The sequence below is a fragment of the Geotrypetes seraphini genome, chromosome 3 (assembly GCF_902459505.1).
Source record: "Geotrypetes seraphini chromosome 3, aGeoSer1.1, whole genome shotgun sequence".
Classification (NCBI taxonomy): Eukaryota; Metazoa; Chordata; class Amphibia; order Gymnophiona; family Dermophiidae; genus Geotrypetes; species Geotrypetes seraphini.
This window is the reverse complement of record NC_047086.1, coordinates 281,115,225-281,139,680: the sequence shown is the minus strand read 5'-3', so window position 1 is coordinate 281,139,680 and position 24,456 is coordinate 281,115,225. Positions and strand designations below refer to the sequence as shown.

Sequence of the window (24,456 nt, the reverse complement as noted above, 5' to 3'; positions counted from 1 at the left end):
CTTTAGAGGCTCACGCCTTTTTCTCCTGTCCCTGAGGTCCTTTGAGTCTGTGGCAGAGATTCTCTGGGAATAGAAAATCCCAGGGCTCCACCTCTACTAGGAGGGCAGCCCAAGAAGTCGTAATGATGCCAAGTCTCCAGCCTCTAAGAGCAAGATTGGTGGCAGGCTGCAGGACTTTCTGGAAGCATGGGAGGCTATAATGACCAATCATTAGGTCCTGGAAGTCATCAGGGATGGCTACAAGTTGGAGTCTCCTGTCCCCTCTGCCTGGTTTGTAGACTAGTCAGTGGACAGACCAGAAAAATTGGCCCAGGTCCAGGAGACCCTCCAAAGGTTGCTGGACATTTAGGCAATTGAACGGGTTCCAGACACAGATTCAGACTCCGGCAGATATTCCATATACATCATTGTGCCCAAGAAAGAGGATTGGAGGCCGATCCTGGACCTCATGTATGTCAATGTGGCTTTCAAAGTGCTTAATTTTCATATGGAGACCCTTCAGTTGATCGTCTCAGTTAAACCAGGGGAGTTCCTTTCAGCACTGGACCTGATGGAGGCATATCTACACGTCCTAATCTTTCCAGATCACAGGTGCTTCCTTCATTTTCATGTCCCTGGAACATCATTTTCAGTTTAAGGCTCTCCCATTTGGTCTGGCTACAGCCCCCCAGACCTTCACCAAGGTGATGGTTGTAGTGGTGGCTTGCCTCCACAAATTGGGTTGGCTTGTCCACCCTTACCTTGTCGAGTGGCTCATCAGGGTCCTCGTGGGAGGAAGCAAAAACAGCAGTTCAGACCGTCTTGATAATCCTTCAAAGTCTGTGATGGATTGTCAACTTGAAGAAGAGCCAGCTGCAGCCTGTTCAGTCCCTGGCGTATCTTGGTGTCCAATTCGATATAGAGAAAGGCCGGGTGTTTCTTCCAGAGGCACGCAGACTGAAATTTGGGAACCAAATGAGAAAATGACGCGGTAAAAATTTGTTCCCGTCCCCACAAACCATCTGATCCCATCCACACAAGCCTCAAATAGTTATGATTTTATATTGAACTTATTTTATTAAAGTATAAAAAAGAAATATTCTGTTCAATTGTAATTTCATAAACACATAAAATAGACAAGGATCAACAAAACCCCTGTCTCCCCTCCCCTTCACAAATATCCACTGTCAAGAAAACTGAATAAGCCAAATTATTACAGAATGCTACACAGAAAAATCATGCTAATAATAATAATAGTATTTATTTTTATATACCACAATACCATAAGAATTCTAAGCGGTTCACAATAAAAGACAACTGATAAGCAGTGAAGTTACAAACAGCAATAAAGATTCAATACTGTAATTATGAAGTTACAAATTTATCAAAGAGATAAATATTTATCCCAGGACAAGCAGGCATGATATTCTCACATGTGGGTGACGTCATCTACGGAGCCCCGATGCGGAAGCATTTTCAAGCAAACTTGATTGAAGATTTAAGTTTGCTCTGCTGCTCCACGCATGCGTGCCTTCCTGCTCCACTAGGGGGTGCATCCCCTCGTGGTCTCCAGTTCAAAATTTTCCGCTGAGCCTAGAAGTCGTGTTTTTCAGGCTCTGCCCCAACTGCCTTCTAGCACCGCGATTTTTTCTTGTTTTTTCACGATTAAGTCGCTGTGCGCGAATTCTTTACCTTTTAACTTGATTCCTGCTTCGTTTTGGACGACCCGGAGGCTTCCGGGTCCCCGTGGCCGCGTGGCTAATCGAGCCGCGGCTACTTTCGATTTAATGTCCCGGCCTTTGACCGGCTTTAAAAAGTGCACCCGGTGTGAGCGGCTTCTCTCCCTCACAGATCCGCATCGCCGGTGCATTCTCTGCCTGGGGGCGGCTCATCCAACCGACTCCTGCCCCCAGTGTGCTACCTTCCAGAACCGGGCCCTCCGTCGAAGAAAAGCCCGCATGGCGGATCTCTTCACCCCGGACCAACCCTCCACCTCGGCCTCGAGGTCGGCCCCGGCCTCGGCCCCGGCCTTGACCTCGGCCCCGGATACCTCAGCATCGCCCCGAGACTCGACTCCGAAGTCCTCGGGACAACAGAAAGCCTCGGCTTAGGGTAAGTCCCCTCTTCCCTCTTCAGGTTCCGTAACATCGAAGAAGCCAGCCTCGGGGACAACGGCGACGCATGGTGCAAGCCCCATGCTTACAGCCCCGGCTAAGCCTTCCAAGCCTTCGGGCCGTGCCTCCACCACACGGGAATACTCTGACACGAGGTCGCCCCCGGTGGAGTGCACCGAGGCAGTGGACATGCCTTCGATGCTGTCCGTGCCCGTCTTCCAGGACCTACTCCGAGCGATGATCACGTCGGAGCTGTCCGCTGCAATGGCCCAGTTTCAATCGGCCTCGACCTCGACCCCGAATGTGCCAGACCAGCCTGAGCCTCGCATCGAGCAACCTCGAGGAAAAGTGCGCAATTCTCGCCGCATCCCATCCTCCTCGGACTCCTCGCCGAGGCGCCCGAGACGTTCTCCCTCCGCAGACCGCCGAGGAGCAAAACGTCGGGCTAAAACAACAGAAACCTCGAACCGCCGTACCTCCAAGAAGGCCCGAGGTTCACCAACTCTACGAGGCCGTTCTCCCACACCTCGTACAGAACCACTAAGGGTGGCTGAGTTATCACTCTCCAACCCGCGCATCCTCCGAACTCCCCCTCGGACCGGAACCCCGACCCAAAGTCGCAGGTATTCTCCGAGGGAGTCCGGATCGAGGTCACCGATTCGACATCGATCGGTACCCCGGCATCGTCTCCGAGGGGCTCCTCGAGACACCGAAGATCCACAACCCCGGAACACTCACAGTGCTTCCCCGGCCTCGGAGCATGGATCGGAGCAGGAACCTCGATATTCGAGGGAAGCCTCCCCATCCTTCTCCACCCGACGAAGGTCTCGTTCACCGACCCCGCACGGGGCCCCGGGAACATCCCGCCCATCCTTCACCCGCTTTGTCCAGGACATGGGCCACGCCTTGGACTTAGACCTCCAGTCCGACTCCAGATACTCTAAGGAGTACCTGGCGGAACTGGATATGCCATCACTGCCCAGAGAGTCCCTTCGCTTACCACCTAACCCGGTACTCCACAGGCCTTCTTCAGGAACCTGGAGACCCCCTACATGGTCACAGCCGTACCCTCCAAAATGGAGGCCAAGTACCGCACAGTACCTTACCCGGGATTCGAACAACCACAGCTCTCCCACCAATCGCTGCTAGTAGAATCCTCCCTGAAAAAGGCTCACCCATCCCGGGTCTCAGCAGCGGTCCCCCCAGGCCGAGAAGGCCGAACCTTGGACAAATTCGGCAGGAGACTATATCAAAACGCAATGATGGCCTCTAGGGTGCAAAGCTACACTTTCACCTTCACATCCTACCTCAAACACCTCATTGGACTATTGAGAGCCTTTGAGTCTGACCTACTGGCCTCCCGGCAAGGTACGTTCGGCCTGCTTTTGGAGTCCCTCTCCAACCTGTGCCTTCATCTATTCCACGCGGCCTATGATGGCTTCGAACTCTCCTCCAGAGAGGCAGCCTTTGCTATCGCCATGCGCCGACTAGCTTGGCTGCGCCTGGTCGACATGGACCCCAACTTACAGGACCGGTTGGCAAACCTCCCCTGCGTGGGAAAAGAACTGTTCGATGACACTATCGAGGCGGCTACAAAACGCCTCTCCGAACACGAACGCTCGTTTGCCTCCCTTGTCCGACAAAAGCCCAAACCGCCCACGTCCAGGCCGTATAGGGCCCCATCGCGCCGCTACCCACAAAAGTCCACCCCTGTCTTCTCGCGGCCCCCACCCAGGCGCCCGCAAGCCCACCACCGGGCCATGCCCAAATCCCAACCGCCTGTGACCACCAAACCATCCCCGTCCTTTTGACGGGACATGCGGAAGGGGGCAGGCCCCCTCCGCCAAAGCCACAGGCCTCCTTCCCATCGGGGGTCGACTCAAAGCCTTTTACCCTCGCTGGGAACAAACCACGTCGGACGCATGGGTCCTTGGCGTGATCTCATCAGGGTACTCTCTCAACTTTCGGGCCATTCCTCCGGACAACCCCCCAAGGAATTGCCCTCCCAACCGGACTCAGCTACCCCTACTCCTCTCCGAAGCTTGAGAGCAGTGGAGGAGGTTCCCCCCGACCAACGGGGGAAGGGCTTCTACTCCCGTTACTTCCTGGTACCGAAAAAAACGGGAGACCTACGCCCAATACTAGACTTGAGACGCCTCAACAAATTTCTGGTACGGGAAAAATTTCGGATGCTCTCCCTACCGACACTCTACCCCCTGATCGACGAGGGCGACTGGCTCTGCTCCCTCGATCTAAAGGAGGCGTACACACATGTCCCAGTGCACCCCGCTCACCGCAAGTTCTTGCGCTTTCAGGTAGGGGACTGGCACCTACAATACCGAGTCCTCCCCTTCGGACTTGCATCATCACCTCGGGTCTTCACCAAGTGCCTCGTGGTGGTCGCAGCAACCTTACGCTCCCAGGGCCTCCAGGTATTCCCCTACCTGGACGACTGGCTAATCAAAGCCCCGTCCAGGGAAGGGGTTATCTCAGCGACCCAACAGACTATTACCTACCTACAAAGTCTGGGGTTCGAAATAAACTTCCCAAAATCCCAACTACGCCCCTCGCAGTCCCTACAGTTCATCGGGGCTACGCTGGACACGGTTCGCCTCCGTTCCTTCCTCCCCCCTCCGCGCCTAGAGGCGTTAGTAAGCCTGAGCCGAAGGTTCTCCCTGCTGACCTCGGTATCAGCTCAACAGATGATGACTCTCCTGGGCCACATGGCCTCCACCGTCCATGTCACACCCTTCGCCCGCCTCCATCTGAGAATCCCTCAATGGACCCTGGCATCCCAATGGCGTCAAGACCGGGACCCGATCGACCGTCCCGTGACAGTGACTCCTTCATTGCAACGATCGCTCCGCTGGTGGGCCGACTCTTCAAATCTTTCCAAAGGTTTGCTCTTCCTCAACCCACCCCACAGCAAGGTACTCACCACGGACTCGTCGGAGTACGCTTGGGGAGCCCATCTGGACGGCCTACGCACCCAAGGGATGTGGTCAGCACAAGACCGTCGCTGCCACATCAACGTGCTAGAGCTTCGGGCCATCTATCTCGCAGCTGTAGCCTTCCAACATCTGCTCCACGACCGAGTGGTTCTCATCCGAACCGACAACCAAGTAGCGATGTACTACGTAAACAAACAGGGGGGACAGGGTCTTGGCCCCTTTGCCGGGAAGCCCTGCGCCTCTGGAAATGGGCAATCTCCAACAACACCTTCCTTCGAGCGGTGTACATACAGGGAGAACAAAACTGTCTGGCGGACAGACTCAGCCGCCTCCTCCAGCCACACGAGTGGTCACTACACTCGCAAACCCTACGATGGGTGTTCGAAAGGTGGGGGACGCCTCAAATAGATCTGTTCGCATCCCCTCACAACCACAAGCTGCCTCTCTTCTGCTCCCGGATACACACCCCGGACTGGCTCGAGGCCGACGCCTTCCTCCTCGACTGGGAAGGAAGGTTCCTGTACGCGTTCCCGCCGTTCCCTCTGATACTGCGGACGCTTGTCCACCTGAAAACAGTACAAGCCACCCTGATCCTGATTGCCCCTCGCTGGCCACGCCAGCCGTGGTTTTCACTTCTACTTCAACTCAGTGTCAGAGATCCACTGCCTCTGCCTCTGTTTCCCTCTCTACTATCACAGGGTCAGGGTTCACTGTTACATCCCAATCTTCAATCTCTTCATCTGAATGCTTGGTTTCTCTCCCCCTGACTGCTCTCCCCGTGTCTCAATCAGTCAAGGAGATATTGGAGGCCTCTAGAAAGACCTCGACGAGAACCTGCTACTCCCAAAAGTGGACCAGATTCTCAACCTGGTGCTCCTCCCACAGCCAGGACCCGGTGTCGGTCCCCGTCCCTCTGGTCCTTGACTATTTACTTCAACTATCTCATTCCGGCCTAAAGACCAACTCCATTCGAGTACACCTCAGTGCGATTGCGGCCTTTCATCAGCCCCTGGAAGGGAAAGCCCTCTCGCTCCATCCCTTAGTCTCTCGCTTCATGAAGGGTCTTCTGAACGTCCACCCCCCTCTCAAACCTCCTCCGGTGGTTTGGGACCTTAACGTGGTTCTGGCTCAACTAATGAAACCTCCATTTGAGCCCCTAGACAAATGCCATCCAAAATTCCTCACTTGGAAGGTAATTTTCCTACTCGCGCTCATGTCCGCCCGGCGGGTTAGTGAGCTACAAGCTCTGGTAGCGGACCCACCCTTCACGATATTCCACCACGACAAGGTGGTACTCCGCACCCACCCAAAGTTCTTACCTAAAGTAGTGTCTGATTTCCATCTCAATCAGTCCATTGTCCTACCTGTGTTTTTCCCCAAGCCCCACTCTCACCCCGGAGAAGTGGCGCTCCACACTCTTGACTGCAAGAGAGCGTTGGCCTTTTACCTCCAACACACTCAATCACACCGGAAAGTCCCACAACTGTTTTTGTCCTTCGACCCAAACCGATTAGGTCACCCAGTTTCCAAACGCACCTTGTCCAACTGGTTGGCCGATTGCATCTCCTTTTGCTACGCTCAGGCTGGTCTCGCGCTGCATGGTCGAGTAACGGGACACAAAGTCCGAGCGATGGCAACCTCCGTAGCGTTCCTCAGGTCCACACCTATTGAGGAAATCTGCAAGGCTGCCATGTGGTCTTCGGTTCATACCTTCACCTCCCACTACTGTCTGGACTCGCTGTCCAGAAGCGATGGCCGGTTCGGCCAATCGGTACTGCGAAATCTATTCGCTTAAATTGCCAACTTCCCTCCATCCCTTTTCAGTTAGCTTGGAGGTCACCCACATGTGAGAATATCATGCCTGCTTGTCCTGGGATAAAGCACAGTTACTTACCGTAACAGGTGTTATCCAGGGACAGCAGGCATATATTCTCACAACCCGCCCACCTCCCCGAGGTTGGCTTCTTGGCTAGTTAAGTGAACTGGAGACCACGAGGGGATGCACCCCCTAGTGGAGCAGGAAGGCACGCATGCGTGGAGCAGCAGAGCAAACTTAAATCTTCAATCAAGTTTGCTTGAAAATGCTTCCGCATCGGGGCTCCGTAGATGACGTCACCCACATGTGAGAATATATGCCTGCTGTCCCTGGATAACACCTGTTACGGTAAGTAACTGTGCTTTACTGTTCTTCTGAAGGATTGGTAGGAAAAAGCTTTCAAAATAGTTTCACTTAACCAATCATTAGTATTTTCCATGCCCATCTCCCTGCCTTCATCATCTCACCATTCAGTGATCCCCTCCCCCTGTGAAACAGTATCCTATACCTCCCGTCCAACATCTTCCTTCTGCATTCTTATTCTCCCCCATGTTTAGCCATCTCTCTGTGTCCATATACCATTCCATGTCTAGCATTACCCCTCTGTGTCCATATATTACCCCCATGCAGATGCAGCATTCCCCTTTTTCTCTCTGTTCCTATGCTCCCATCCATGCCCATCATTCTCCCCTCTTTTTATATATCTCCCTATATCTGGCTTCTCCCCTCTTTTACACCAATGTGTCTTTCACACTCTTTCCTCCTTCCCTCCGCTATGTTCAATATTTCACTCACTCTTCCTTCAGCCACTTGGTTCAGCTTTTCTCTTTCCCTTCTCTCTTCCTTCCTGCACCCTTCCCTCTAACCTCCTTCCCATGGCTCCCCACTGTCCCCCACCCTGTTCAACATCTACCTCACCTCCCTAGGAAACCTTCTGCAAAGCCTCAAGCTAAAATTCTTTATCTACGCGGACGACATTACCATAGTCATCCCTCTAACCAGTTTCACCCAAGAACTCCTTAACTCCCTCACAAGCATACTTAGTCAGATAGAACTCTAGATGCTATCCTATAGATTTATGTTTTCACTTAATAAAAAGATTGGAACTAAAAAAAAAACTAAACCCAGACAAAACAAAATTCTTCCTAGCAACCCCCAAAGACAAAATCAAAGATACCTCTATTCAAGTAAAAGGATCCACTTTCCCCCTCGAACAAACTTTAAAAGTACTGGGTGTAACACTGGACAAACATCTATCCCTCGAGAAACACACTGATATCACAGTCAGGAAAAGTATCTCGACACTCTGGAAACTCCGCACCATAAAAAAATACTTTGACGACTCCTCATTCCGCCTCTTAGTATAATCCTCTATCCTCAGCATACTGGACTACTGCAACATCATCTACTTGAGCTCCTCAAAGAAAACCATCAGGAGACTAAGGATGATCCAGAACACCGCAGTCCGCCTCATATTTGACCTGAAAAAATGGGACCATATCACCCCTTTCTACCAAAAACTCCACTGGCTCCCTCTAGAATCCAGAATCATGTTCAAATTCGCCTGTTTTTGCTACAAAACAATATTTGGTTTATCCCCAAGCTACATCACCCCCCATTTCACCCTCAACCACAACTACAAGAACTCACGTATAATTCAACTCTTCACCTTCCCCTCCCTAAAACTATGCCACTCAAAAAAATTCCTCGACAAAACCTACGCCTTCCAAGCCGCCAAAATAAACCCTTGGCTAGCCCAAATGGCCCTCAAGGCCTACAACTACCTCGACTTTAGAAAACTGCTCAAAACTCACCTATTTCGAAACCAAGACCCTTAATGCCCCTTTAATAGCCCCCCCCCGTCTGATCTTCTCCCCTCCCCCTCCTCTCCTCCTTACTTCTCTCCTTGCTGTTCGTAACCCTACGATCATTTTGATATGTAACCTCTTGTAACTACTCCCTCCTTACTGTTTGCAACGCTATGTTCAATTTGATATGTTACCACTTGTAACCACTTGTTCAATTTGATATGTAACCACTTGTAATCTTTGTCTAACTAATGTGAACCGCCTAGAACTCTTCGGGGTATGGCGGTATACAAAAATAAAGTTATTATTATTATTATTCATCGCCCAGGTGCGAGTCTGGTACCTCTCACTTCCTTCCAGCTCCAGTCCACCCATCATATGGGCTCAGCACCTCTTCCCCTTCCCCTCAATTCACAGACCAGATCCAGCACCTGTCTCCTTTCTCTTCAGCTCCAGCAGTCCAAGCAACCCCCCTCCCCTCTTTGTGGGTGCAACAGCAGTGCCTCCCTCCCTAACTTGCGTCCAGCAGCCCCCCAACTTTGCTCCTGCCTTCTGAACACGGGTCAAAACTGGCAAAAAATCCCCAAAACTGACACTTCCCTGGGTCGGCCTCTTTGTGCCTCCCATCCTGTGCCTACCAGAAGCTTTGTTGACAAAGAGGACACATTGCAGGCCTGTTCTGGGACCTTCCTCTGGCTCCCTCCTTCCAATGTAACTTCCAGTGAAACCTGAAGTTATGTTGGAAGGAGGAACTTGGCTGTAGGAAGGTCCCGGAGCAGGCCTGCAATATAGCCTTTTCATCGATGAAGCTTCTAAGAAGCTGGTAGGCCCAGTGCGGGAGGCGCAAAGGGACTGACCCAGGGGAGTTGCAGGGTTTTTAAAAATTTATTATTATTATTTTTTTTTTTTGGGGGGGGGGTTTGCCGGTTTTGACCCATGATTAGGAGGGATGGAAGGTGAGAGGGAGGGTGTCTTTTGGACCCGCGATAGGGAGGGGAGGTGACTCGCAGCAGATCCTTTATTGCAGGGACAAGGCCATTTACTGCTCTGTGCGGCGGTGAAAAGCCTAGTTCTTGGCTTACCATGGGAAACAGTCCTTGTGTCATTCTCTTAACCAAATCTCAGCTCTCCTTGCTCAGCATTCCCCATCGGCCTGGGATTATCTTAAGGTTTTGAGCTTGATGGCAGCCACAGTGGAGGTGGTTCCCTGGGTGAGAGCGCATATGCGCCCCCTTCTCTTACACTGGTCTCCACAGAGACTGCTCTGGAACACAGCATTTTTCTACAGTATGGCCTGGTGGCTTCGCCTTCTGGTCGTTGGCCTCTACGGATTGGCTCCTATAGCTTGCTTTAGACTGATGCCAGCCTCTTGGGCTCGGGAGTACATTGCGAGGAACGCCCAGACCATGGATGATGGTCTCTATTGCAACACTGCTGGTCAATCAACAGGTTCGAACTCTGAGCCATCTGGTTGGCACTGATTTGGTTTCAGCCCTGGTTGGCAAACAAGGTGGTCAGAGTGTTTTCAGACAACGCCACAGCGGTAGCTTAGGTCAACAAGCAGGGAGGCACCATTAGTGTCAGCCTCCAGAAGGAGGCATGATCTCTCTTCCATTGGGTGGAAACTCATTTTCTGGCCATTACTGTGGCTCATTTCACCAGAATGCAAACTGTACAGGCAGACTCTGGACCCAGGGGAGTGGACTTTCACCTCAGTGTTTCAGTCCATTGTTGACTGTTGGGGCAGCCCAATATTCAACCTCATGGCAATAGCGAAAAACAAGGCAGTGCATTTCTTCAGCTGTAGATATGAGTGAGGAAACCCCAGGATCAATGCACTAGTTCTGTACATGTTCCTTCCCTGGCCCATGGTGGGGAGAGTAGCCAGTCATTGTGGATGGGTTATCCTAATGACTGGACTGGCCCCGGCAGCCATGGTATGTGGATCTGATCTATCTTCCTCTCTGAGGCTTCAGCTACTCTAGAGACTCTTCTCTCAAGGTCCGATCGTCCTGCAAGATCTGGAATGCTTTGGTCTCATAGCATGGCTCTCGAGTTTTCTGCTTTGAGCCCTAAAGGCTACTCTGATTTGGTAGTGTACATGCTTCTGAAAGCCAAGAAGTCTGCCACATTTGCGGCGTATGCCAAGGCATGCGATACACTCCGTTGGTGCCACAGGGAGCAGCTGGACCCTGCCACAGCTTCGGTGTTGGCTGTCCTGTCCTTTCTTCAAGAAGTTCTGTATATGGGGCTGGCGGTTTCTTCCCTGAAGGTCAAGGTTGCAGGCGTTCCCGTTTCAGGTTGCAAGGTGCCAGATGTTCTCTCTTCACACCCAGATGTTATCAGATTCTTTAAAGGTGCTTTGAGGCTTCAGCCTTCAGTTTGGAAGCCCTGCCTGTCCCAGAACTTAAACATCATTCTAGAGGGGCTGTTGTGGCCTCTGTTTGAGCCCGTGCAAGATGCCTTCCTCGTGGACCTGACTATTAAGATGGTGTTTCTGGTTGCTATTATTTCTGCAAAGTGTGTGTCTGAATTGTAGGCCTTATTCTGCAGGGACCCTCCCCTGTGAATCATAGAGACATTTTTCCTTGAAGACTATTCCCTCCTTTTTGCTGAAAGTGGTTTTGGCATTTCACATCAACCAGGTAGTTTTGACTTCCAGCATTCCAGTCCTCTGGATCTAAGAAGCAGGACAAGGTCTTGAAGGTGATGGATGTTTGGAGGGCTATCCTATGTTACCTGGAAGTCATGATTGATTTCCATCTCTGACCATCTCTTCATTTTGACAAATCCAATGAAGAAGGGGAGGCCGGCTTCCAAAGCTACCATTTCAAGATGGATTAGGTCAGCTATTTTGTTGTCCTACATTGTCTGTGGAAAACAGCCTCCTTTCGCTCTTCGAGCACATTTGATCGGAGGGATTGCTGCTTCCTGGGCTGAAGCCAGGAGAACTCTTCTGAATGAGATTTGCCAGGCAGCGACTTGGTCGTCCCTTCACATTTTCACCAAATTTTATAGGGTGAAAGTGGCAGCTCAGGACTCATCCTCCTTTGAAGCTTCAGTTTTGACCTAGTTCCTGCCTGGGGTTTTAGGGACTGCTTAGGTACATCTCTTGGTTCAGCATACCATCCTTATTGCATTGGAAAAAGAGATTAGGGTCTTACCTTGATAATCTTTTCCAGTAGGTAGGGATTGTATGATGACCCTCCTCCCCCCCATCTTGTCTATGCCTGCCTGGATTGCCTGCTGCCTGAAGGCTGCATCTCTTGACTTTTTTTCTGCTAGCTATTGTAAATTGGAAGATGTATATAGTTCCCTAGGGCTTTCCCCCGAGTTCCACAGTTTCTTATGGCTTCTGGTTAATAAACTTTGTTATTTGATCATTTCTTCTCCATGTCATGTTTCTGAGCTAAATGTTTGAATTTATGAGCAGATCAAAGTCTTGTTGAGGGTCTCCCCATTCTCCTTCACCTATTCTCTACTGTAGGTCAGTCACCGGCTTTGAAACCAACTAGGGGTGGAGGCAGCAGAGAGAAGGAAAAGGCACTGAAAACAGTGATCAGTATTTCCTGCAACAAACTCATGGGAGTGGATAGAAAACATACCATCCCTTACTACTGGAAAAGATATGAAAGTAAGAACCTAATCTTTTTTTATCTTATGCTCTGAATCTAGACAAAAACATTATATAAAACCCTAACAGACTCTAGAGGGTCTAAATCAGAGGGTCTAACTATTGCCTAAATCAGGAGTGTCCAACCTTTTGGCTTCCCTGGGCCGCATTGGCCAAAAAAATGTTTCTGGGGCTGCGCAAATGCTACAGCAAGACAGAGGAGGGAACCGGCAAGACGGTAATCACCTGGGGCAGTAGAGGAAAACACTGCATCGCCCTCAACCGGGGCCGCACAAAATACTTCATGGGGCTGCAAGTTGGATACCCCTGGCCTAAACTGACTTTGCTGAAAAAGCAGAGCACTGAATTAAAAAAGTAAGAGAGGGGTGATGAAATAACCTGCTGAAACCCAAGTCTACTTTTCCCCAAGTCTGAGTGCTAGCATGTAAGAGATTCCAATGTAGTTTTCCTTCCCCAGCTTCTCTCAGCACGTCTTAATGATAAGGAGCAGCTGAGATCTGGGTTACCTTTTTGTTAGCTGTGCTTCTAAAGTGAAAGTGATGAGTCACCATGCACTGAGCTGCCTTTTTAACTTCTCTGCTAAGAATGTGGCTTTAGTTTCACTTTTGCTCTTTTTTTTAAAAAATTTTTTTAAAGCTGCTTTATTCGCTTAACAACTGCTAGGGCAATCAAACTAAATAGACAATTGGTAATTTTGTTGTTGCTTCCATGGGAACCGGTGGTGGTGGTGGTGGGGGGTACTACATTCCCTGCTGGCAAGGGCTCTACAGGGACCACCACCAGCAAGCTTCTCCTGTGGACTAGAAACTGCAAAGAGCCTCTTTGGTGCTCAACTGAGGTAAGCCCCATGATTTGAACCCTAGAAGTCACCTGGCCCAAGGACTCAAAATATGTGGAATGTAGGCTATGGATTACATCCAGGGGAGTTGGGGCCATGCAAGGGACCTTCTGCACCAGCCCAGACCTACACTGTTGGCTGGCAGTAGAAAAATAGCAAATTCCAGGCTGCACCATCCCTTGTGCTAGTGATCTCACTGGAAAAGTGCTGTTAGAGGAACTCAAAACCATTCATTTGGACCGGTAGTAGGATAAGGGAACAGTAACTTGTATATTGGCAAGCAGAATAAAATTGCTTTTATTGATGTTTGACTTTATTAACTATTCATTTTAAAAGGTAAAATTCTTTATGCTCTGCTGCTGCATAGTTAACCTGCAACATGCAGCACAAGATGTTCATTTTTAAAATTATTTATGGTTTAGTCCCAGATAACCTTCAAAATTTTATTTTGTTATACAGTCAAACCTCAGTTTGCGAATAACGCGGTTTGCGAGTGTTTTGCAAGATGAGCAAAACACTTCAGCAAACTGTGACTCGCAAAACGAGCATTGCCTCGATAAACGAGTCCTCCAAACCAGAGAAGAGTTAAGACGCATGCGCTGAATTTCTCAACGTGGTAAACTAAAGAAAAGTCGCATGCGTGCTTTCCCCTCACCTTCCCTTTGAAGCCCGCCTTCAAATTCTCATGCCCTTTTTTTCGGTGGCCTCTGATTGGTAGAGAGCGTTTGTTCCTGGATGCTGGCTCTGCAGGTGCATGCGCAGTCAAGGTGTACCAGACGGTGGTTCGGGTTGAAAGTGGCACAAATCAGCTCAGAGATTTGGGAAGGGGACGCCGGACCAACCTACGTTTGAGCCAGGAAGAAAACTGACTGGGGCTGCTGGCTTGTCGTTCCCCAGCCGCTGGCTTAGGATGGATCCTGCGCTGAAGGAGAGGGAGCAAAGGCCTGAGATGGTACGTGAGAGAATGGCTAATAAAGACAGTAAGCACGAGGTGATCTGCACTGCTCCCATGGGTTGGGGGGTGAAGTTGGGAGTTGTGAGTAGAGGCAGAGAATGGGCGTGCAGAATGTGGGTTTCATTCCAGAGGAAATCATACCAGAGCATAGAAACATACATAGAAACATAGAAATAGACGGCAGATAAGGGCCCACGGCCCATCTAGTCTGCCCACCTTAATGTCCCTCCCCTACCTTTGCCCTGTGAATAGATCCCATGTGCCGATCCCATTTGGCCTTAAAATCAGGCACGCTGCTGGCCTCAATCACCTGTAGTGGAAGACTATTCCAGCGATCAACCACTCTTTCAGTGAAAAAGAATTTCCTGGTGTCACCTCGTAGTTTCCCGCCCCTGATTTTCAACGGATGCCCTCTTGTTGTCGTGGGACCCTTGAAAAAGAAGATATCTTCTTCCGCCTCGATGCGGCCCGTAAGATACTTGAATGTCTCGATCATGTCCCCCCTCTATCTGCGCTCCTCGAGCGAGTATAGCTGTAATTTGTCAAGCCGTTTTTCGTATGGTAGATCCTTGAGTCCCGAGACCATCCGGGTGGCCATTCTTTGCACCGACTCCAGTCTCAGCACATCCTTGCGATAATGCGGCCTCCAGAATTGCACACAGTATTCCAGGTGGGGCCTCACCATGGATCTATACAATGGCATAATGACTTCCGCCTTACGACTGACGAAACCCCTTCGTATGCAGCCCATGATTTGTCTTGCCTTGGACGAAGCCTGCTCCACTTGATTGGCAGACTTCATGTCCTCACTGACGATTACCCCCAAGTCTCGTTCTGCTACCGTTTTTGCTAGGATCTCGCCATTAAGGGTATAAGACTTGCATGGATTCTGGCTGCCCAGGTGCATAACTTTGCATTTTTTGGCATTGAAGTTGAGTTGCCATGTCCTAGACCATCGCTCCAGTAGGAGTAGGTCGTGCATCATGTTGTCGGGCACTGAATCTTCGTCTGTTGTGCATTTGCCCACTACATTACTCAGTTTGGCGTCATCGGCGAATAATGTTATTTTACCTCGAAGCCCTTCTGCCAAGTCTCTTATAAAGATGTTGAATAGGATTGGGCCCAAGACTGAGCCCTGTGGTACTCCACTAATCACCTCCGTCATTTCGGAGGGGGTGCCGTTCACCACCACCCTTTGGAGCCTACCTCCAAGCCAGCTCCCAACCCATTTCGTCAATGTGTCACCTAATCCTATAGAACTCATCTTGCACAGTAACCTGCGGTGTGGTACGCTATCGAATGCTTTGCTAAAGTCCAGGTACACGATGTCCAGGGACTCCCCAATATCCAGCTTCCCCGTTACCCAGTCAAAGAAGCTGATCAGGTTGGATTGGCAGGATCTCCCCTTAGTAAATCCATGTTGTCGGGGATCCCGTAGATGCTCCTCATCCAGGATCTTATCTAATTGGTGTTTGATTAGAGTTTCCATTAGTTTGCTCACTATCGATGTTAGACTCACTGGTCTGTAGTTTGCTGTCTCCATCTTTGAGCCTTTCTTGTGGAGTGGAATGACGTTAGCCGTCCTCCAGTCCAACGGGACGCTGCCTGTACTAAGGGAGAGGTTGAAGAGCGCGGACAGTGGCTCCGCCAAGACATCACTCAGCTCCCTAAGCACCCTGGGGTGCAGGTTGTCCGGCCCCATTGCCTTGCTAACCTTGAGCCTTGACAGCTCACCGTAGACACTGCTGGGCGTAAACTCAAAGTTACTAAACGGGTCAACTGAGCCAACCCTTGTCTGTAGCTGAGGGCTGAGCCCTGGCGCTTCTTGGGTGAAGACTGAGCAGAAGTATTCATTTAATAGTTGGGCTTTTTCCAAATCCTTTTCCACATAGTCTCCGTCTGGTTTCCTAAGACGTACAATCCCGCCTGAGTTTTTTCTTCTATCACTGATATACCTGAAGAAGGATTTATCTCCCTTCTGGATGTTCTTTGCTAGAGACTCCTCCATGAGGAATTTAGCCTCCCTGACTGCTGTTTTGACGGCTTTTGATTTGGCCAGGTAGTCTGCTCTAGAGTCCTACTTCCCTGATTGTTTGTAAGAGATGAATGCTTTTTTCTTCTCCTTGATCAGGTCTGAGATCTCCGCAGTAAACCACTGTGGCTTATTGTTCCTTCGCCGTTTACTTACTGATTTTACATAGCGGTTTGTTGCTGGACGATGGAGCGGGACGGGGGGGGGGGGGGGGGGCGGGGTAGAGTAGTAAATGGTGTGCAAAGATTACAGAGGAAATGATGACCCAAGACAGAATGGTAGGCGCAGTTAGCCTTACATTGGGTTGTGGAACGAAAAGTTTTTGTTTCCAATATCTTCTAGGGCAGGGGTGCCCACACTTTTTGGGCTTGCGAGCTACTTTTAAAATGACCAAGTCAAAATGATCTACCAACAATAAAATTTTAAAAAAACACAAAGCACACTGTACACATAGAAAATGTTAATTATCATTCCTATTCCAGGGTTTTTCAAAGAGGTCAAGCAGATGACTCTATGCACTATCACCTCAGTAACAACCATACAAAAATAGACAAATATACCCCCCTCCCTTTTTACTAAACCACGATAGCAGTTTTAGCGCAGGGAGCTGCGCTGAATGCCCAGCGCTGCTCTTGACGCTCAAAGGCTCCCTGTGCTAAAAACCTCTATTGTGGTTTAGTAAAAGGGGACCTTAGTGTAAAATATAGACAGCAGATATAAATTCAGACACATTTTGATCACTAAATTTAAAATAAAACCATTTTCCCTACCTTGTCTGGTGATTTCATGAGTCTCTGGTTGCACTTTCTTCTTCTGACTGTGCATCCAATCTTTCTTCCCTTCTTTTAGCCTGTATGCTTCCTCTCCTCCAGACCTCATTCCCTCCCCCAACTTTTCCTTCTTCTCTCCCTTCCCTTTCTTTCTCTCTGCCTCCCTTTCTTTTTTTCTGTTTCTCTTCTTTCCTTCTGTCTCCCTGCCTGCCCTTTTTCTTTCTTTCTCCCTGCCCTCCCCCAAGCCACTGCCACTGCCAACAGGGACCAAACTGCCATCGGGACCAGGACCCAAACTGCCACCAATAACAGGCCCGAAAGCCGATGCCGCCCCAAGCTGTCCCTACTTCGGCCGACCAGCATCGCAATCGACCTATTGGGGGAAATGCTGCCGGGTCCTGCCTTCGCGGAAACAGAAAGTAGGCAGGACCCGGCAGCAAGAAGAGGAAATGCTTCACTAACCTGTCTCCCGCCTTAGCCCGTAGCGAACACTTGCTTCAGGGCTCTCAACATGTGCATGCCGGCCTCCCCCCCCCCCCCCCCCCCCGGACATAACTTCCGGTTTCGGAGGGAAGAGAAGAGAAGCCGGCACGCACACGTTAGAGCCCGGAGCATAAGTTCGCTACGGGCTGAAATCTCCAATCTGGGTTTTTTTCAAATGTTCAGCAGCCGCGGCAGCAGATGACAGCTGGGCGGACCGCCCAGCTAAAAGGCCCTAGGGAGAACACAGAGGAAGGCTGATCGGCCCGGTAGATCAGGACGGCAACACGAGTCTAGCGATCGACTCACGTTGCCTTCCTGAGCTACTGGTCGATCGCGATCGACGTGTTGGGCACCCCTGTTCTAGGGGGAAAGCTGCTTTGCTATACGAGCACTTTGGATTACAAGCATGCTTCCGGAACGAATTATGGTCATAAACCAAAGTACCACTGTACTTTGTTTTCTAAATTGTGCACTTTACACAAGAAATTAGATTAACTGGACCTCTAGTTTTCATGTACAGAAAATCGACTAGTAGACAAAGATCGTTGATAGCTTGTGGTCCAATGCTATGGAACAATCTGCTTTGGGACATTCAAGCTATTTCTTGCTACTCAGGTTTTAGGGAGCAGTTAAACTTTTATTTTTTTTTTTTAAATATACAATGTTTTAACTGTTCCCTATTTTGATAGTTAATTCTAAGTAACAAAGTATAATTTGGATTTTTTTTATTTTTTATACTCGGAGGCATGTCTCTTAATTCTTTGTGTATTTGTAATCCGCCTTAAGCTTTTTGGAAAAGCAGAATATAAATTCCCAGATTAGAGTAGGAAGTGTATTCTACCATGTTTCCCCAAAATAAGACTTACCCTGAAAATAAGCCCTAGTCCCTTGGATTCGCCGGCAGCAGCACTTCCTCCTGCCCCCGGCTAAACCCCCGCTGACCCTCCAGCCTTCCCTCCCATCTTATCCCCACTGACCGCGAGCCATAAATACCTTCAGAGCAGTATTGGGCCAGTAGCACTCTAAACAGGCTGCTTCGTGGCCTTCTTGCCAGGGAATTCCCTCTGCTGCATCATTGATGATGTCATCAGTAATGCGGCACATGGAAGGCCCCGAAGCAGCCTGTTTAGATTGCTGCTGGCTGACACTGCTCTGGGGGAAGGTATATATGGCTCGCAATGGGAGGGAAGGCGGGAAGCAGGTGCTCACGGGTTCTGCACAAGGGGATTGATGAGAGGGGAGGAAAGATGTTGCACATGTGGGGAAGAGAAAGGAAAGAGGAAGAATTGGGGTGAAGGAGAGGAAGGGAGCGATGATCATGTACATGAAAAAAATAAACCCTAACCATAAATAAGACTTAGTGCATTTTTTGGGCCCAAAATGAATACGACAGTCTTATTTTCAGGGAAACACGGTATATAGCTAGTATTCTCTGATCATAGTATGATCATTATGTAATCTGTTAAGTGATGAGCATGAGAGAAATTACTTTACATGGAATCCTCCAGATTGTTTAATGCCAGTAGTAACTGATCCATTTTTAACAAGTCATAAAAAAAATATAGAAAGCATTGTCCCCTGAATATGCTATTTAGAAATTGTGGAACACCATAGTTGAGCTGTAACCTAATCAGGAATCCCAGCATAAAAATTCAGTTCTCATTCTTTGAGTTGTGGTGAAACATCGCTTTTGTTAGAATTCTGTTCTGTTTTCAATCAAGAATTAGTTTCACCAGTTGGTAAGATCTCTTTTTGTATTTGGTAGATTCATGAATCTGCATTACGAGCAAAGAACAGAAGACAAAAAGACAAAAGGAAACAAATGCTGCAAAAGCAGCGAGCTTGCTCGGCTGAGTTGGAGAGCGCTTTAAGAAAACCTCCCCCTGCAGATAATCCTTGGCTGACAGAATACATGAGATGCTATTCAGCAAGAGCTCGTTGAACTGGTAGCTTGAAAGAAAATGATAATTTTGTCTCTAGGGGAAGAATAATCTCCTGGTTGAGATTTGAGGATTTAAAATTTTAAAACATTTTCAACAATTTCTTACATTTTTGTGGCTAAAGTATAACTTATAGCCATCAAGAAGGATTAACTGATACTTTTAACTTTAGATGATACTTTGTATATGAATACAGTCTAAGAAAGCATAATGGCAATATTGTAACATGCTTTAGAAATCATTGCTCTTGGCAGCCTAAAGTTGTCACTGATATTTGTATTGTCCTTAATCATGTGATTGCTATATCTGATCTGTTTTATACTGTACATGAGAACATTCTTCTGAAAATGTCAAAATGGCAACATTAAAACATGTGCAGTAATAAGAACATATGCTGCAATTAGATTTACCATAATTAAGAAAAATGGAAATTTTGAATGATTTCCCTTGATATGTTAAGAAAGGGTGCTAATAAGAGTTTGTTATAGTTGAATTGGTAGAATTTTAGATGAGATGCAAATGATATAAATTATATACCGATGAGAATAGTAGGTTTAAGGGTAAAGGGTATTTTTTTGTTAATACAAATCAATATAGGTGCTGTGAAAGTAAGAAATTGGTTTTGTAGCATTTTTCTTGTTTCAGAATTTTTACTCACATTAAGAACAGCTGAGCTGGGTAGTAGTCTTAGTTATTAGTAACACCAACAGACCTGCACCAGTATATTTGGCCTGGCCTCCATCCCAATTTATAATATCTATTTATGTCCTTTATTTTCTAGGCATGTATTCAGATCCATTTTGAACACAGTTGTAACTTCTTGCAGTCACTTCCCATGGCATCAGATGCCACAATTTAACTACATTCTGATTAAAGAAACTTTATTGCATTCATCTTAAACTGCTCACCTTGTTTCTTTGGATAGCCCCAGCCCTAATATGTATTTTTAGCAGGATAAATGACTGGCTTGTGATTTTTTTGGTACCCTAATTTATGATCTTGCAGCTCACAATCCCCCCTTGGTCGTCTTTTTTTTTCTAACAGGCTAAAGAGTTTTGTGGGTTTTTTTCTTTTTTTTTTCTTTTAATAAGATGCCCCAGTCCTTTTTATTATTATTCTAAATGCTCAGATATGATTGAATGATACGACACTGCTCTTACCCCCTTTTACAAAACTGCGATAGTGGTTTTTAGCACAGGCCGGCACACTGAATACTCTGCACTGCTCCTGACACTCATAGGAACCGCTATCACAGTTTTGTAAAATGTGTGGGTTTGTTTTTTTTTTTTCAGGGGAGGGGGGGTGTTGTGCATTAATCAAATATCCTAAAATCTTTCCAAAATCATCTTCTCTCTGAGCACCATTACAATTTATTTGATTTGTTCATATAAAATCTTAAACATACAAACTTTACTGTGTACTTTTGCCTCTGTTGTCAAGATAATTGCACTTTTACCACTGTCAGGAGATGCAGGATCACAGGCTAGAGCGAGTGCACAAGATACAGTGGTGGCCCTCGATCAAGGGGATGACCCCCATGGTCCGCCAGACCCTCAGCGCTGTTGATGCTTATTATGGACTCTTTCTGCAGGAGTTAAACTTGGATTCCTAGCAGGTCCCCTCTGCAGTGGCGTAGCAAGGGAGGGGGGTTAGACCAAACTGGGCACCACCTTAGTGGAGGCATGGTACCACTCCTCCTCTCTGCATCACCCGCTCCTTCCTGCCCCTGTACCTCTAGCTGTTTGGACCATAAAGATACTCAACTCTCCCTACCACTAGCAATTCAGTTTTTTTATGTTCAAACATTTTTATTGATGACAAACCAAGGCAATGCACAATAAGAATGCAGAAAGAACAAACATGGTGCTATTAAGATCATGACAGTATAGCCATCATCTTTTAGATAAATACAACTATAACCCCAACTCTTACTTATCCCCCTCCCCTAATACCTGAACCATTCTCAAAATAGAGAGCATAAGAGCACAAGGTCCTGGAATGTTATGAGCTCTGTCGAGCATATTGTGCCTCTCCCCACCGGCCTTCCCCCAAGGGTACAGATAGAAGTAGAGGTAGGTTATAGGAATAGTCAGGGACCACTTCACAGGTCATAGGCCTGATGGGCTGCTGTGGGAGCGGACCGCTGGGCGCGATGGACCTCTGGTCTGACCCAGTGGAGGCAACTTCTTATGTTCTTAAGTAAAGAAAACCCCTCTACTGCTGCCAAGCATACCAAAATAATATAAATAAAGAACTTCAAACACAACAAATAATATCCATTTAGATCTCCAAGGTAACCCAAATTCCCCCATCTCTTCCTTGGGAACAGGTATTTTAAGAACATAAGAATTGCTGCTGCTGGGTCAGACCAGTGGTCCATTGCGCCCAGCAGTCCGCTCACGCGGCAGCCCCCAGGTCAAAGACCTGTGCCCTAACCGAGACCAGCCCTACCTGTGTTTGTTCTGGTTCAGCAAGAACTTGTCCAACCTTGTCTTGAATCCCTGGAGGGTGTTTTCCCCTATAATAGCCTCTGGAAGAGCATTCCAGCTTTCCACCACTCTCTGGGTGAAGAAGAACTTCCTAACGCTTGTACGGAATCTATCCCCTTTTAACTTTAGAGAGTGCCCTCTCGTCCTCTCTACCTTGGAGAGGGTGAACAATCTGTCTTTATCTACTGAATCTAATCCCTTCATTATCTTGAATGTTTCGATCATGTCCCCTCTCAATCTCCTCTTTTCAAGGGAGAATAGGCCCAGCTTCTCTAATCTCTCATTGTACGGCAGCTCCTCCAACCCCTTAACCATTTTAGTTGCTCGTCTCTGGACCCTTTCGAGTAGTGCCATGTCCTTCTTCATGTACAGCGACCAGTGCTGGACGCAGTATTCCAGGTGAGGGCGTACTATGGCCCGGTACAGCGGCATGATAACCTTCTCCGATCTATTCATGATTCCCTTCTTAATCATTCCTAGCATTCTGTTCGCCCTTTTCGCCGCCGCCGCACATTGGCTTCATCGACTTGTCAACCAGTACTCCCAAGTCCCTTTCCTGGGGGGTCTCCCCAAGTACCGCCCCAGACATCCTGTATTCGTGCATGGGATTTTTGATACCAACATGCATTACTTTACACTTATCCACGTTGAACCTCATTTGCCATGTTGTTGCCCATTTCTCGAGCATGGTTATGTCGTGTTACAGATCTTCACAGTCCCCCTGCATCTTCACTACTCTGAATAACTTCGTATCGTCCGCAAATTTAATCACCTCACTCATCGTTCCTATTTCCAGATCATTTATGAATATGTTGAAGAGCACGGGTCCAAGCACTGAGCCCTGCGGCACCCCACTGGTGACGTTCTTCCAGTCCAAGTATTTTCCATTTAACCCCACTCTCTGTTTCCTATCCGTTAGCCAGTTTCTAATCCACGTAAGTAGTTCACCCTCTATTCCATGGCTCTCAATTTTCCGAAGAAGTCATTCATGTGGAAAATTGTCAAACGCCTTCTGAAAATCCAGATATATAATGTCGACTGGATCACCCTTGTCTATCTGCCTGTTGACTCCCTCGAAGAAGTGCAGCAGGTTCGTCAAGCAAGATCGTCCTTTGCTGAAGCCGTGCTGACTGGTCCTCATCAGATTGTGTCCGTCTAGGTGATCAATGATGCGGTCTTTTATCAGCGCCTCTACCATCTTTCCTGGTACCGAGGTCAGACTCACCAGTCTGTAGTTTCCTGGATCTCCACTTGTACCTTTTTTGAAGATTGGCGTAACATTCGCCACCTTCCAGTCTTCCGGAATCTTTCCCGATTTAATCGATAGGTTGGCTATTAGTTGAAGTAGTTCAGCTATTGTCCCTTTCAGTTCCTTAATGACCCTAGGATGGATGCCATCCGGTCCCGGGGATTTGTCGCTCTTAAGCCTATCAATCTGCCTGCATACTTCTTCTAGACTGACCTTGTCAGTTTCCCGTCTTCAGCTCCAGCATATAGTCTGTTGGGTTCCGGTATGTTGTATATATCCTCTTTGGTAAATACAGACGCAAAAAATGTGTTCAGTTTATCAGCGATGGCTTTGTCCTCCTTTAGCACTCCGTTTATTCCATCATCATCCAACAGTCCCACCACTTCCTTTACGGGTCGTTTCCCCTTAATATATCGAAAGAATGGCTTGAAGTTTTTTGCCTCCTTAGCTATTTTTTCCTCGTAGTCTTTTTTGGCCCCTTTTACCACTTTATGGCACTTGCGTTGATGCTGTTTGTGCTTTTTCCAGTTTTCGTCCGTTTTTGACCTTTTCCATTCATTAAATGAAGTCTTCTTTTCTCTGATCGCTTCCTTCACCACAACAGTGAGCCATGCTGGTTCTTTGTTCCTTTTCCTCTTGGATCCCTTATTGATACGCGGTATATATTGATTTTGTGCCTCGGTGATTTTGCCTTTAAAAAGGGACCATGCCTGCTCTAGCGTTTTAACAGCGCTTATTCTCTTCTTGATCTTCTTCCCCACCATGAGTCTCATCCCTTCGTAGTTCCCTTTTCGGAAGTTAAGTGCCGTGGCTGTTGTTCTGGATCGATGTCTTGTCCCTGCATCTATGTTGAAGCGGATCATATTGTGATCATTGGTTCCCAGCATCCCCTCTACTTCTACATCTTGCGCCTGTCCTCGTAGTCCATTTAGAATCAAGTCCAGAATTGCATTTCCTCTTGTATTTTCCTTGACAAGTTGTTCCAGGAAACAATCGCCTACAGCATCCAGGAACTTGGTCTCCCTACCACAGCCGGAGGTACCTAGGTTCCAGTCTATTCCCGGATAGTTGAAATCCCCCATGATAACTGCATTGCCTCCCCCGCAATTGCGTTTGATCTCATCTATCATTTCTCCATCAATTTCTATCGACCCCCTGGGGGTCGATAGTAGATGCCGATCTTCATTTCCAATCCATTGGCTCCCGGAATTTTGACCCATAGAGACTAACTTACTCGTCATTTCAGGCGTGTTCTCTCCAGTAGATTTGATTCCTTCTTTGACATATAGGGCAACACCCCCACCTTTTTGTCCCACTCTGTCTCTGCGGTATAGTTTGTATCCCGGTAGCACAGTGTCCCAGACGTTTTCTTTGGTCCACCATGTTTCCGTGATGCCG

At 48.2% G+C, this 24,456-nt stretch overlaps 1 protein-coding gene across 1 annotated transcript in view; it reads left to right on the top strand.

Annotated features, from left to right (window-relative positions):
- Positions 1–20,214, top strand: part of CCSAP (centriole, cilia and spindle associated protein) — a 45,580-nt gene extending 25,366 nt beyond the window's left edge. Inside the window, exon 3 of the mRNA XM_033938982.1 lies at positions 19,146–20,214. Within this exon, the coding sequence (XP_033794873.1) occupies positions 19,146–19,322 (177 nt within the window). The 3' untranslated portion in view covers positions 19,323–20,214. The remainder of the gene's footprint in view (positions 1–19,145) is intronic.
- Positions 20,215–24,456: the final 4,242 nt, after the last annotated feature.